Source organism: Euleptes europaea, chromosome 18 (assembly GCF_029931775.1).
Source record: "Euleptes europaea isolate rEulEur1 chromosome 18, rEulEur1.hap1, whole genome shotgun sequence".
Lineage (NCBI taxonomy): Eukaryota > Metazoa > Chordata > Lepidosauria > Squamata > Sphaerodactylidae > Euleptes > Euleptes europaea.
In genome coordinates this window covers 4,059,601-4,075,295 of record NC_079329.1, presented here as the reverse complement: position 1 = coordinate 4,075,295, position 15,695 = coordinate 4,059,601, and the positions used below count along the sequence as shown (strand labels likewise).

Below are 15,695 nucleotides of genomic sequence, written 5' to 3'. Positions count from 1 at the left end.
CCCGGGCCAATCAGCGGTCGCGCTTCCGGCAGCCGCCCAATCCCAAGAAGGGGAGGAACACGCCCGGTCAAGGTGGAACCAATCAAAAGCATAGACGTGGGCGGGGCAGGAGGGGTGTGCGCTTTTCTCTCTCTCGGGCAGCAGGGGCGCGAGGTGAAATTCTCATTTCCCATCATGCTTCGGGTGTGTGTGTGTGTGTGTGTGTGTGTGTGGGGAAAAGGGTGTTTTGGACTCTATTTCCCGAAGGCCAACGCGCGCCACCCGCTGCCTTAAGCGCTACGAACCCCAGCCCGAGGAACTACGATTCCCAGCATGCATTACGATAGAAACGTCTTTCACTGTACGTCTCGCGATTCACGTCCACAGTCGCAGTCCATATAGGGAATGTGTTGTACCGCTAACAAAACATCCGAGGGCCAGTGGCGCAATGGATAACGCGTCTGACTACGGATCAGAAGATTCTAGGTTCGACTCCTGGCTGGCTCGAGGAAATTTTTTTCTCCCCCTTCCACTTTCCTCTACAATTGGAAAATGATGCAGCAACTAAATCCCCTTTTCTCTATTAAGGATTTATGTATACTGATGTTTAAAGCAAAAGTTGACATTTCATAGTGAAGCATTTTGTAGCCACTTAGACTACATCAACCAAAAGGGAGACTGCAGCCAAGAAATCAGGAGATTAAGACTGGGTGGGAAGGACAGCCATGAAGGAGCTAGAAAAGATTTTGAAGTGTAAGGATGTGTCACTGGCCACCAAGACTAGATTAATTCATGCCATCGTATTCCCTATTACTATGCATGGGTGTGAAAGCTGGACAGTGAAGAAAGCTGATAGGAAGAAAGTAGATTCCTTTGAAATGTGGTGTTGGAGGAGGGTGTTACGGATACCATGGACTGCCAAAAAAACAAATCAGTGGGTTCTAGATCAAATCAAGCCTGAACTGACCCTAGAAGCTAAAATGACTAAACGGAGGCTGTCGTATTTTGGTCACGTCATGAGACGACAAGAGTCACTGGAAAAGACAGTCATGCTAGGAAAAGTTGAGGGCAGCAGGAAAAGAGGAAGACCCAACAAGAGATGGATTGACTCAATAAAGGAAGCCACAGCCTTCAATTTGCAAGATCTGAGCGAGGCTGTCAAAGATAGGACATTTTGGAGGACTTTTTCATAGGGTGGCCATGAGTCGGAAGCGACTTGACTATAGGAGAATTACACAACTATCAGGTTGACAATGAGGAAATTGTAATTGTTTGGCTCCATCATCAACCAAAAGGGAGACTGCAGCCAAGAAATCAGGAGGAGGTTGAGACTGGGAAGGGCAGCCATGAAGGAGCTAGAAAAGATTCTGAAGTGTAAGGATGTGTCACTGGCCGCCAAGATTAGGTTAATTCATGCCATCGTATTCCCTATTACTATGTATGGGTGTGAAAACTGGACAATGAAGAAAGCTGATAGGAAGAAAGTAGATTCCTTTGAAATATGGTGTTGGAGAAGAGTGTTACGGATATCGTGGACTGCCAAAAAAAACAAATCAGTGTGTTATAGATCATATCAAGCCTGAACTGACCCTAGAAGCTAAAATGACTAAACTGAGGCTATTGTATTTTGGTCACATTATGAGAAGACAAGCGTCACTAGAAGAATCATGCTAGGAAAAGTTGAGGTCAACAGGAAAAGAGGAAGACCCAGCAAGAGATGGATTGACTCAATAAAGGAAGCCACAGCCCTCGATTTGCAAGACCTGAGCAAGGCTGTCAGACAGGACGTTTTGGAGGACTTTGTTTCATAGGGTTGCCAAGAGTCGGAAGCGATTTGACGGCACTTAAAACACACACACAGCCACTTAGAATCAGACTGGAATCACAATGCCTTTTTCACACACAGTGCTGGGGCAACCTGTGAAGTCCACACACCCCGCTACGCTTCCTATCAATTGCATGGAGACAGTCTAGCAGCTAGAGCTAGCGACCTCCCAGTAGGAGAAACTGCACCTGCTTAATTGCCTCTGGCTCTGTGTAGTACTCATGCCGTGGGAAAGCAGCAAGCTAACTATTTTCTATAAAATATGCATTTTATATACACATTAACCAAGATTCGGTAACATTTTAGTACCGCTAAAGCCAAATTTGCCACAACTGAATTGAAGTAAACCTTCTTTATAGATCCAGATTTGCAACTCAGATTCCAACACGATGAATATTTGATTGCCTACCTGAAAACCATTTAGCAGCCGCTGAGGCACATGCAGAAAATCTGGTTTTCCGTTTATCCTAGCAAAATTCACTGACAAAATCCCATTAGTTATTTTTTTCCATAGGTGAACATGCTATCTTTGAAAAAGCACCCGTTCTTCCTTCCTCCAAGGGGTAATTTTTTAAAACGGTGGCACAAAATTAGCCTCTTTAATAAGCAATAAAGAGGGCTCTGATTTGTATTTAACTATGGAGAAAAAGATAATTAAATAGCAGCCATTACAGAGTTAATGATTGAAACTAACCATTGAACGTCTCTTTAAGTTGGCCATGATCTACTGCAGAAGACAGAAAGAATCCCTATTTCAAGCCTGTTTTACAGCAAGTCCGTTATTTCCAATCACTGCTTCCTTCAGTACCCACATAGCACAACATGGAAGACAGTATACATTGGGCTGTTATTTAACAATTTAACTGAAGATTTCATCTGCAAATATGAGAAGACAGGGTTCGTGTGCTATAATGCTGCTATTATGCCAATAAAGGTTTATGTATGTGTGAGAAGACAGGGTCAGTGACTGAAAACAGGGCTCCAAAATTTCTTGGATCTGTTTTTGCTTTGGAATAAAGAACCAGCCAGCAAGACAATATTTACAGCCAGTACTATTTATTCACTCTTATCAACAGGCACAGTGCTTTTTCTCCAGGCACAGCATGCAAATATGAAATATTGTTATTTGGGATATTGGTACAGGCCCTCTTGGGTTTTATCCGTGCTTTGGAGAGGCAGGAACAGATTCTGAGAAAAACCCAACATGCTGTTGGCAATTTAGGGGAAGGAAAGGGGGGCAGAGAGAAAACAGTATGAGTGAATGTGTTACCGCAGCAAAATAATGGCCACTGGGAGCTCTTTTCAGCAGGAAGAAAGCAACACAGACGCTAACTCATTTCCTTCGCATTTCTTCTTCAACTACTTTTATCAAGTAGCCACTATGCATCGAACGGTCAATGTGCAAACAAGGCCCCTCCCATGCTCCACATGAGCCTCAGTCTTTGTTGAATTCCGTCAGTACCCAGCGCCTGTTCTCAATGATGGCTTGCAGCCGGGCATACTCCTTCACCAGTTCCTCGAACTCAGGGCCCAGAGTCTCATAGCTGGAGAGGATCTGTCGAGAAGCAGCCAAATCTTGCTCTTCCTGGCATATTGCTGCCTGCAGATTGTCCCTGGAAAGAAAACAATTACCAGTGTGTTGCCAATGCTTTTGCAAAACAAAACAATGCATGGAACATCCCCTCCCCAATCCTATTCATCTGTATGCCTTCACGACTCTTTCCACTATCAATTCCTGTCCCGCTTCTCTAACAGGCTGCATTAAAGGCTCCGATCTGCTCATGTATTCCCCACTCTACATTTTTACAAAAGAATTCCAGAATCACATTATCAAACAGGCGCTAGAAATGTACGTACTTGCTTCTCTTTGACCTATCGCTATCTCTACAGTCTGCTTAACAGAGACTGTACTCCATCAAAGTCTTAAGGGATCAAGCTGCAGTCTTACACGTAGGACTTACGTGGACACAGCAAGCGAGGAGATGTGGGACCAGAGTTCAAACATGATGACTCAGTGTCCCTTTAACCAGGCCCAGACAATACTGTCTAGTATGGATATAGCCCACCAAAGGACTTGGCATGCTGATTCTTCTAGATTAGGGTACCATGTGGCTTACACTTGTGTAATGTTACCTATCACTGTAAGTATGTTCCAGACTAGGTAGTTTCTACACCACGTAACATATCATGTTTAGAAGTTTAGGCTCTATTTGAAATTTGTTTAGTTTTCAGGTTTTTGTAGTCCAAACCCTGTTGTTCTGTTCATTGGATGTCCCAGCCTGCTGGCTGTGCTTGACTGGCACTACGTAATCCACCTTCTGTCTCAGCAAGAAAGGCAGACCATAAATAACCAAATCATGATCATCATCATGTACTGGTATCCCTTTGTTCACTGCATTTGCTCCTGCCACAATACTAAGGTCATTTATGCATGGGTACTTGGACTCACGTTTGCCCCGTCTGACTCGGTTGTTCCTTGGAGTTCTGCATGAGTTTTCTGTCCATTAGAAATGACCTCACTGCCAGCCCTTCCAATGACGGGTCTTCCCATTCCTCTGTTAACCTGACTCTTCCCTCTCCCCTGAGCTCAGCCCAGCTGAAGCCTCCATGCAGAAGGCAAAGCACTGGACAAAGAAACTTGCTTTCTCTCACAGCCAAAGCAGTGTAGAAAGAGGTGGGGATTCAAATAATTCCTGCTTCTTGGGAGCTCTGAGCAAAAGAAAGGCTTTTAAAAACCGAAGCTTGGATTTCTCCCCCTCTTCCTTTCTGATTGCTCCATTTTTTGTTCTTAAAATGCTTTTTTATGCGACAATTGGGTTTTGGGGGGGATTTTCTCTCACTGTGAAGTAAGCCAACTACAAAGCAGCATTTAAAGGGGTGGGACTTGATTTGAGCTTGGAGACTACTGGTGCAGAGATTCCCAACTGGAAAGTGTGGGTCCATCCAGCAACGAACATCAGGTAAAACTTCCATGCATAAATTATCTAAGACTCACAGGAGCGCAAATATTTTTCCAAAGACCCTTTCATGATACTCCCCACCCCCCACTGACCTCATCACCCGGTGCACATCCACTTTTTCAGGTACATAGGTTTCCAAGAGAATGCTCAGTTCTTCAAGCCTATAACAAATGAAAATAGTTGGGAAAACAGGGTTAAGCATGCACCAAACTCTTGCACCAAGCAGACTTCTGATACCCTCCATTCACAGAAGCTGTCTCTAGGCTTTTTACAAAGAACGTAAAACTGTGGTTGAATGATGGGACTCCAATTTTTATCTCATGACCGAGGTATTTGATCCACCTTGGCTTAAGACACACATCCTTTGGCTCACTAAAAGGATGTAAGAGTAGAACAATATTTTTCTTCACCCCCAGATTTCATAACCAATAATGTCTTATTTATACATAATGTTTTATTTATATTGTAAGTGGCCTTGACTTTCTGGCAGGGAGAAAGGCAGCTAATAAATGTTTCAAATAAGTAAATAAATAAGTAAACCCTTGCCTTGCTCCCCTAACCTCGGCCATTTCCTAGCACAGAAAGGAAAGCTCACCGTATCTTGAGGAACATGGCACTACATTTGATCTCCAGGTACTGGGTGTTGAGGCAGTCAAGTTCGGACTGAGTGCCAAGACGATGCTCCCGGGCAAAGCGTTTCAGTAGGGCTAAGCAGCGTAAAAGGACCTGTAGGAAGTGGTGAAGAAAAACAAAGTGGCCCAGAAGGAGAAAGGCACGCCAATAGCATGGGCCCCACACCCAGGAGTTCAGGACAAGTTTTCAGCTCTTGCAATCATGGGGGGGAAATGTAAACATACTGGCAGTATGTACGGAAAGCAAAAGAGAAAGGTGAGTGTGCTTGGCCTCCACTGTGGACTGTAATATGACATGAAGGAAACACTCTTAAAAGGTATAGAAGACACACACTGCTTGGGGTTTTTAAATGGTTAAACCAAGCACTGCCTGCCATTCTATATGAAGAAGAGTTGATTTTTATACTCTGCTCTTATCTATCTTTAAGGAGTCTCAAAGCAGCTTACAATCACAATCCCTTTCTCTCTCCACAACAAGAACCTTGTGTAGCAGGTGGGGCTGAGAGAATTCTGAGAACACTCTGACTGCCCCATGGTCACCCAGCAGGCTTCATGTGAAGGAGTGAGGAATCAAACCTGGTTCTCCAGATTACACCACTACACCACACAACCCAGTGGCAAGGCTTTTTCCTCCAGCCCTTACCTGGGGGTAGGCAGCTCTCTGCTGTTCCAGCAACCCCACGAGCTCTTGGTGTCGAGCACGGGCCTCCTGGAGGCGCTGTTTTTCTGCAGCCAGGCTTTCCGCCAGGGTCCCCATCATGGTTGCTCGAGGAATCTCTCCAGTACCATCTGCAAGAGAAGTCAGCCAGCGGACACTCCTAATAGTTTCATGCTGGACCACCAACTCCCCCTTCTGTTCTCAGGTCCTTCTGCCCCTGATCCAAAGGGCTTCCCTCCCCTGGTCAGCAGTGTGAGGGTCTCACCACTCTCTGGAGAGAAGTAGCTCAGCACAGCCATGCACTTGTGCTTAAGACGCTTCTCCAATTCCACGGGGAGGCGCTTCTGCATTTCCTCCAGCTCCTGTGGCAAAGTACAGAGGTGCAGACCGCATCAGCACAAACCTGTTTAAATGTTATCGCTTCCCCTCAGGGATCATGGAAAGTATTAGAACACTTTTAGGCAAAGCGTTGGACACATCCAACACCAATAACGGGAAAGCAACTATCCCACTTGGGTCACTGCTAGTCCATACAACTAATTGTTATGGGGCAGGGATAAAAGAACAGAGCACAGCCTAAAGGAAGTTGTCCTTGCCTCTTCATGCTAGTAGGTACTTCTTCCTGAAGTTCTAACTTTGATGTTACAGCTATACTTTTACTGTTATTAGAAACTACTTCAGTAGATTGTTAATTATTGAAACAAAACTTCTCACATCAGTTCTGGCGGGGAAAGCATCTTAAGTTTGGTAAAGTATCGTGAATTACATTCCAGAGGAATACTTCTCTCATAGAACTACAATTCCTGAGATTCCTTAAGAAGCCTAACAATTAAGCCTCTATTTCTAGTACAGACATAACTTTTGGGACAGTAGGGGCTGGGCAGGGAACAAAGATCACCTAGGCCAATTCTATGTCCCAAGTAACTTGCTAGACTCACCTCTACACATGAATCCACATCATGTATATGAAGGAATCTCAAGCAGGAAAAAAGCTCAAGCAAGGCCCACCACACCACAGATGTTTGGAATAAAAGAGTTTAGTACAGAGGTTTCCAAACATTTTAAGTCATGGAGCACTAATTTTCACCTAGCACCTGTATGGTTCTGGTCTCTCCTCGAGAGAGAGAGAGAGAGAGAGAGAGAGAGACCTAGACCTTTATTTTGAGCCTGTAATTTCCCACTACTCAGGCTTTTCTCCTGTAGCCTGCAGGTTCGTTCTGGGCAGGGAAGAGCCACACAGGGACGAGCCTCACACCTTTGCTTAAGATATATAAACAAGTTTACTGGTTTCTGAGAGAGCAAAAAAGAAAATAAGCTCTGACACCATTACAGGCAATTTAAAAGGAAAATAACAAACTCAAAGCAACTAACAATCTATTCTACTTACAACGCAGAGCTGGTCTTATTCCTTCTTACTATCAGTCACTGTAAAACAAACAGAATCCCGAACCAAGACCCCTCCCCCTGGAGCAACCTCCCTTTTTCAGTTAACTGCCGACCTTGGTTTCCTGCCTCCTCATTAGTTTCACCTGTTCTCAAAACTATCCCAGCTGTAATTCCTGCGGCGGTGAAACTCTCAAGGCCGGATTGCTCAGTGGCTTCTTCCTTACAGCACCTACATACTAAACTGAACAAGGGTAGTATTTTGCTTTCCAATCTCTTCACTGAGCACTAGTAATGTTTCGCAGAGCACCAAGTGCTCCACGGAGCACATATTGGGAACCTCTGGTTTAGTAAAAGCAACGCCAACAGGTGGTTTCATGCCTGGACATATGGATCTGTCTTAATCCTACTTACTTAGTGTAGAAAATAATATGCCTGGCTTACTTGATTAGGGGGAAGAAGCTCCGAGAGGTCAGATGGCACCAAACCTAGGAGTGACGGCTGCGTGCCTTGCGCAGAAGGGCCGACGTCAAGAATTCGTCTCAGCTCACCTACCAAAAGCTGCTGCTCCAGGACTTCTAAAAACTGAAGACAACACAGCAAGGTTTTGCAAGGCTTTGTCCAAAAAGACCCTCCACTCAGCCCTCCCAGAAGCCTGACTACACCCAACCATTGCTTTTCCCTGAGCCTCACACAGCCCTACATACCACCTCCTGAATACCATAGAATCATAGAGTTGGAAGGGACCACCAGGGTTATCTAGTCCAACCCCCTGCACAATGCAGGGAATTCACAACTACCTCCCACCACACACACCCAGTGACCCATACTTCATGCCCAGAAGATGGCCAAGATGCCCTCCCTCTCATGATCTGCCCAAGGTCATAGAATCAGCATTACTGACAGATGGCCATCTAGCCTCTTCTTAAAAACCTCCAGGGAAGGAGAGCTCACCACCTCCCAAGGAAGCCTGTTCCACTGAGGAACTGCTCTGTTAGAAAATTCTTCCTAATGTCTAGACGGAAACTCTTTTGATTTAATTTCAACTTGTTGGTTCTGGTCCAACCTTCTGGAGCAACAGAAAACAACTCAGCACCATCCTCTATATGACGCCCCTTCAAGTACTTGAAGATGGTTATCATATCCCCTCTCAGTCTTCTCCTCTTCAGGCTAAACATACCCAGCTCCTTCAACCTTTCCTCATAGGACTTGGTCTCCTCAAGTGCTTCTAGACTCCTCTCAAGTTTTCTGCTTCCCAGACTCACTGCTCCCTCCTCAAATCCAATAGCTGTCTTGGAGCTCAGTTAAATTTGACCGCGATTCCTTCTCAGAACGTGTACACCAAACCTTTCTGCCTCCCTCTACCAAGATCTCAGCCCCGTTCCAAATTCCTCCTGACATCCCATGATCATTCATTAGTTTCCCCAAGACGCTTTTCATTCCTCCTCAAGCATTACTTTTTTCTCCTGAGCAGCAAGCCCAGATCCGAAGTCCCTCAGTGCCTCCTGAAGAACTCGATGTAGTGCCTCCCACTTCAGCCAGCTTGTTCGGGACAAATGTAATTCTTTCTTTGCCTAAGGTTGGAGAAAAGTGAGAAGAGGAGAAAACAGCTATACGGGTAACCCAGTGCAATAAAATAAATATACCCTTCTTAAAATCGCCCATTGCTATCTATGTTCTGTAGCTGGGAGACACATTTTACCTCATGCTTGTCCAGGCATTTCTGTACCACCTTTCTAGCCAAACTGGGTCCCCAAGGCAGTGGACTTCTAAACCAGGGATCCCCAACCTTTTTGAGGCTGCGGGCACCATAGGAATTCTGACAAGGTACGGTGGGCCCAACCGCAAAATGGCTGCCACAGGAGACGGAGCCAGACACAGAATGGCTGCCCCAGCTTACCTTCAGTCACACAGCGAAGATCTTTGCCTGCTGTGGCAGCTGCCGCCGAAGCAACATTAAAAAAAAAAAAAAACTACACAGACAATCAAATTTCCATTGGCAAATAGAAGTCTTGCTGGGCAAAATCCCCACCCGACCCTGCCCAAAAACACTTGGCGGGCACCAAAAAAGGTGTAAGTGGGCACCCTGTTTGGGGACCCTGCTCTAAACATTTAAAATATTTTAAAAAGCATTCAACACGTATATGCAAAATATTTAATACAATAAAAAACATATAGACGTACAAACACAACACAATCAGGGCTTACTTTGCCTGATTCTTTTTGCTAGCCATTGAGAAGGGGAAAGTAGACATCTAGAATGCTAAAGCCTCACTGTAGGCTACTGGAAGTTTTGCTAATCTCTCTCTTCTAGCTTCAGAGATTTTGCAAGGCACCATCCACCAGGGCCAAGACTTCCTTTTCACAGTTACAAAGCCTGCACATTTCCTTTTGGTGAACGTTATGCCCATTCCCACACAGACGATAGGATTGTACAAAATAGCCTGGATGGACTGTACAAAATAGCCTGGATGGATCGCAGCGATCATCCTACCTCCTCTAGCTGTTGTGCCAAGTTGGTGCTGACCCCGCTGGAGTCCATATGTTTAGTCAGGCTCGTAAGGAGATTAGCCAAACCGGGATAGGCAGCTAGATCTTCGTCAGTGAGTGAGCAGGGGGGCAGGAGGCCCCCACAACCTGGGGGGGACAAAAAGTGAAGGAGGAGGGAAAGGTTCTTCCCCTTCTACCCATCTTAGTTCTACATGAATCATAGAATTGGAAGGGTCCACAAGGGTCATCTAGTCCAACTCCCTGCACAATGCAGGAAATTCACAACTACAGCCCCCCACACACACCCAGTGACCCCTACTCCATGCCCAGAAGATGCCCAAGATGCCCCCCCTCATGAACTGCTTAAGGTCATAGAATCAGCATTGCTGACAGATGGCCATCTAGCCTCTGCTTAAAAATCTCCAGGGCAGGAGAGCTTACCACCTCCCGAGGAAGCCTGTTCCGCTGAGGAACCACTCTAACTGTTAGAAGTAAACTCAGAGATGTTACCTGGCCGCAGCAGCTCAGCACTCACAGGTACCGAGGCAGATGCCATCAGCCCTTCGACGAGACAGAGCTACCTAGAAGGGGAAGGGCAGATGGCAGAGGTTAGCAGGAGAGAAGAGAGCCAAAGGAGAGAACCCAGAAGCTAAAGAATCTCCTTGTAAAAAAATAAACTTGTCTGCTCTCCATATCATTTTGTGCAGGAGACTAAGAAAACCGCACTATAGAAACCCAAGAGTGTTGGCAGACCAACTGGAAAGAATCAAGCCTTGCCAGCAAAATGGGTACAAAGGAGATTGGTCCCTCATGCCACCTGAATGGGTACCTCAGAGGGCGTGCAATGTATATGTCAAACCAAGATTCAAATATGGAGGTACTCACGCTAAGCCCCTTGCAGAGATTCATCAACCACAGGCCCATTCCCTCCATGCTTCCTTCCTCCCCATAACTCACAGGGCATACTATACCACTCGCAACAACCTACGGCCTAGGCCCTCAATCCAACCCCCCAGGATGCAGTGCTCATGCCCCCCTGGACCAGCAATGCCCTGTACATATGGCAATGCCACCTTTGCACAAACACTCACACCCCTGTCCAGAGTTAGGCTTGCCACTTCTGCTGGGAGCTCTGCACCCTCAAGAGCAGCCAGACAGGCAGAAATCCAACTGGTGCCACTTTCTACAGGAGTCAAGCTTCCACCAGTTATGCTTCCATCTGCTGCACAGCAAGTGAAAGAGCGCAGGGGCCCTGCCTAGGGTTGCCAACCTCCAGGCAGTAGCTGGAGATCTCCTGCTATTCTAACTGATCTCCAGCGGAGAGAGATCAGTCCACCTGGAGAAAATGGACTCTATGGCATGGAAGTCCCTCCCCTCCCCAAACCCCACCCTCTGCAGACTCCACCCCCAAAATCTCCAGGTATTTCTCCAGGGTTAGAACATAAGAAAAGCCCTACGGGACCAGACCAAGGCCCATCAAGTCCAGCAGTTTGTTCACACAGAGGCCATCCAGGTGCCTCTAGGAAGCCCCAAAACAAGACAACTGCAGCAGCACCATCCTGCCTGTGATCCACAGCACCTCATATATTCCTGGAGAGAATAGGTGTGTATCATGACTAGTATCCATTTGGACTAATAGCCATGGACAGCCCTCTCCTCCATGAACACGTCCACTCCTCTTTTAAAGCCTTCCAAGTCGGTAGCCAGGGTTGCCTGGTATCGCTCCAGCTATTTCTCCAGGATTGCCTGGTATTACCAGGGTTGCCTGGAGAAATTTCTCCAGAGTTGCCTGGAGCTGGCCACCCTAGCCCTGCCAGAGCAGAGGGCAACTAAACTCCCTCCTCCCCAAGAGTTCCCCATTTCCTGGTGAAAAAGACCCTTAAGGGAAAGAAAGGGGGGGGGAGAGACGACTTCAGGATTATTCCGCCCAAAAAACACACCCAGTTTTCACAGCACCCAAAAAAAGGGGAGAGAGGAAAGGGGCGCTGCCAGCCCCAGGGTCGCCCCCCTTCTCAGAGTCCAAGGAGGGGGGGTCGTCTGAGAGGCCACAAAGTAAGTTTTTCCCGCCTTTTTCCTCCCCCTCCCCCCAGGCTCGAGGCGACGTCCCGACAACCTCCGCGCGCACTCCGCAGACTCCCAGAAAGAAAGCCAACTTTAAGCGGAGGCGGTGATAGGTGGGACCTCCCGCCGGGGGCGGGGCCCCAGAGCCCAAGGAGCCAATGAGAAGCGGCGCGGAGATAAAAAAAAGGGCGGTGCTTCAAACGGGCTGGAGAAGCCGCGCGGAGGCGGGGCTAGGTCCACTTCTTGGCGCTCTGATTGGCCAAGGCCTGCAGAAGCGGGGCTTCTGCGAATGTCGGTTTTTTTTTAAAAGCCGAGGGCGTGCCCGTAACATGAGGGCGGGGTTTGCTCTTTGCCCGCGGCCACACCCACGTGCGTCCTTCCAACATGAAGCCGTGTTCTCTTCTCCCCCCCCCCCAGCATCTTCTAGGACTTCGTCTGCTGAAGCTGGAGGGTGACGGATTCAAAACTGATAAAAGGAAGCACTTCTTCGCAGGGCGCATAGTTAACTTGTGGAACTCCCTGCCCCAGGATGTGGTGATGGCTGCCCACCTAGAAGGCCTGAAGAGGGGAGTGGGGGAGAGGGCTATCCATGGCTACTAGCCAAAATGGCTACTAGTCATGATGCATTCCTATTCTCTCCAGGATCAGAGGAGTAGGCCAATTATATGAGGTGCTGTGGAACGCAGGCAGGATAATGCTGCTGCCGCCGTCGTCTTGCTTGTGGGCTTCCTAGAGGCACCTGGTTGGCCCCTGTGTGAACAGACTGCTGGACTTGATGGGCCTTAGTCCGATCCAGCAGGGCTTTTCTTATGTAGTGAGGGCTGCCAACATGGAAGGCTTTAATTGGGGAGTGGACATGTTCATGGAGAAGGGTATACATGGCTACTAGTCCAAATGGATACTAGTCATGATGCATACCTATTCTCTCCAGGATCAGAGGAGCATGCCTATTCTATGAGGTGCTGTGGAACACAGTCAGGACGGTGCTGCTGCAGCTGTCTTGTTTGTGGGCTTCCTGGAGGCACCTGGTTGGCCTCTGTGTGAACAGGCTGCTGGACTTGATGGCCCTTGGTCTGATCCAGCAGGGCTTTTCATATGTTCTTACTTATGAAGCATGACAGGGAGGTGTGGCATCCCTGACTTCTCCTTCAGTCATGGGGTCCTTGAGGATGGGCACATGCCATACCCTGCCGGAAATGTTGTTAGTCTTTAAGGTGCTGCTGGATTCTTGCTCTTTTCTACTGCCACAGAAAAGGGCACCTTTGCCTTGAGCTGGCGCATCTTGACCCATCACAGGGCAGGAGGGGAGAGAAGAAGAAGAGTTGGCTTTTGTATACTGACTTTCTCTAACACTTAAGGAAGAATCAAACCGGCTTACAATCACCTTCCCTTCCCCTCCCCACAACAGACACCCTGTGAGATAGGTGGGGTTGAGAGACCTGTGACTAGCCCACGGTCACCCAGCTGGCTTCATGTGGAGGAGAGGGGAAACCAACCCGGTTCTCCAGATTAGCCTCCGCCGATCATGTGGAGGTGCAGGGAATCATACTCGGTTCTCCAGATTAGAATCCACCACTCTTAACCATCACACTGGAAAAGATGTACACTTGCAAAAAATTCTCTGTTGGGCAACTGTCAAACGGACAAAAGCCTTTATCCAAAGGGCCTGCCTCAGGTGGCCGGTCCTGGAACTAGGCAGTGCTGGGTTCGAATTCTTCCTCCACAAGCGGAGAGACTTTAGGGGAGTCAAACAGGAATTTGGGGCCCTTCAAAGAACACAAAATGGGTCCAGAACTGGCTTTCTTGGAGTACTGCCTAGATATTCAGGTGATATGAATTCATCTTCACTATGCAGTCAGCCTGAGGATCCACACTCAGCATCTGAAGAAGCTGGCTGTAGTCCACAAAACAAAGTTGGGTTTATCTTTAAAGTTCATCTGATGCTGGAACAAGGTTGGGTTCATCTTTAAAGTGTGGCAAAACGCCTGTTTGCAGTTGATGCAGCAAACTACCATGACGGCTACCCCCTCTGGAATTAACATCATTTAGGCAAGTCAGGGCTTCTTTGCTTCAGTTTACAATTTGCAAAAGGGATATGTTACATAAGCAACCTACCCCACAGAGACACTGAAGAACAGGCGATAAGGGCTTTTTGTTTTTAAGCCTGTGTGCTTTTAAAACCCCATTTCTTTCCCTTTGACAGGGAAAAAATCAAAGCTTTCAAAAGGCTGTGTTTTTGTTGTTCAAATGAACGTGGAACACTTTATAGGCTAGTAGAAGCTATAAACTGTATGTTTATAAATGAAAACAGGCAGCTTCAAGAGGCGAAGCAAGTTCCCGTAGGGCCAATGCTCTCATCCCAGCTGTGGCCAGTCCGGTTTTACACCCAGCTTATGGGGTAGACTGCCTGTGTGCATGGAAGCTCCATTTAACTATCACAGCTAATTGCTTTGGGATAGTCCCTCCTCTCCAGGAGGCAGCAGTTTCTCCAAATCCAACAATCCTTGTGCATGCTTAAAATTTTCTTCTTCTGTTCTTTCAGCACATTCTATGATTTGAATAATCTCTGCAGTGGTTATTTTTTTAAAAAAACTGCTAGATGGAGGTTGGTTCAGAAGGTGTAGTAAAGCAAGAAGACACAGACATGGGGGGCAGACACTACTGAGGGCTATAGCAATGCTAGGCTGGAGAGGCTCCTACCTTTTGGGGTTTGGGGGATCAAATCATAGAATCATAGAGTTGGAAAGGACCACCAGGGTCATCTACTCCAACCCCCTGCACATCCCCAGTGACCCCTTCTCCATGCCCAGAAAATGGCCAAGATGCCCTCCCTCTCATGATCTGCCTAAGGTCATAGAATCAGCACTGCTGATGGATGGCCATCTAACCTCTTCTTAAAAACCTCCAGGGAAGAAGAGCTTACCACCTCCCGAGGAAGCCTGTTCCACTGAGGAACCGCTCTGACTGTTAGAAAATTCTTCCTAATGTCTGGAAGGAAACTCTTTTGATTTAATTTAAACCCGTTGGTTCTGGTCCGACCTTCTGGGGCAACAGAAAACAACTCGGCACCATCCTCTCTATGACAAAAACAGATGGCATCAGACATCTGCCCGGCTTGATGCAAGAATCACCCATCCTTTCCCACTACCCCACAAAGCCACTAGAGGACGGCGATAGCTCAGGAAACATCCGATTTTGCTCCTGCCTCAGTAGATACAGACACGATTATTGTCACAGCACACCAAATTATTCAGGATAAGAACCAAAGTGGACTGCAAAGAGCTCCAAAAGGATTTCTCCAAAGGGTAGCAACAGTGCAAGTGAGGTGCCACGTAAGTATAAAGAGGCGCACATTGTGGTGAAAAAATCCTCACTGTCAATATATGCTGAAGGGGTCTGAATGGACCTGAATGGCCCAGGCTAGCCCAATCTCGTCAGATCTCAGAAGCTAAGGAGGGTCAGCCCTAGTTAGTATTTGGATGGGAGACCACCAAGAAATACCAGGATTCCTATGCAGAGGAAGGCAATGGCAAACCACACCTGAATGTCTCTTGCTTTGAAAACCCCAGCAGGCGTCTCCATAAGTCAGATGTGACTTGAAAGCAAAATATGATTGGGGAGGGGCTGTGGCTCAGTGGGAGAGCATCTGCTTGGCATGCAGAAGGTCCCAGGCTCAATCCCCGGCATCTCCATTTAAAGGGACTAGG

At 47.3% G+C, this 15,695-nt stretch overlaps 1 protein-coding gene and 1 non-coding gene across 2 annotated transcripts; one reads left to right on the top strand and one right to left on the bottom strand.

Moving 5' to 3' along the window:
* The first annotated feature begins 413 nt into the window (after positions 1-413).
* Positions 414-486, top strand: TRNAR-ACG (transfer RNA arginine (anticodon ACG)). The gene has a single exon. It is a non-coding gene; the product is annotated as a tRNA-Arg (tRNA).
* A 2,723-nt stretch (positions 487-3,209) lies between these two features.
* HAUS4 (HAUS augmin like complex subunit 4) lies at positions 3,210-10,498 on the bottom strand. The gene is made up of 9 exons (XM_056863887.1): positions 10,438-10,498; positions 9,932-10,074; positions 8,895-9,011; positions 7,882-8,022; positions 6,320-6,416; positions 6,040-6,185; positions 5,360-5,490; positions 4,857-4,925; positions 3,210-3,417 (listed from the first exon to the last, which is right to left on the bottom strand). Exons 1-9 carry the CDS (start codon positions 10,481-10,483, stop codon positions 3,240-3,242), a joined length of 1,068 nt encoding a protein of 355 aa, XP_056719865.1. The 5' UTR covers positions 10,484-10,498; the 3' UTR covers positions 3,210-3,239.
* Between the last annotated feature and the right edge of the window lie 5,197 nt (positions 10,499-15,695).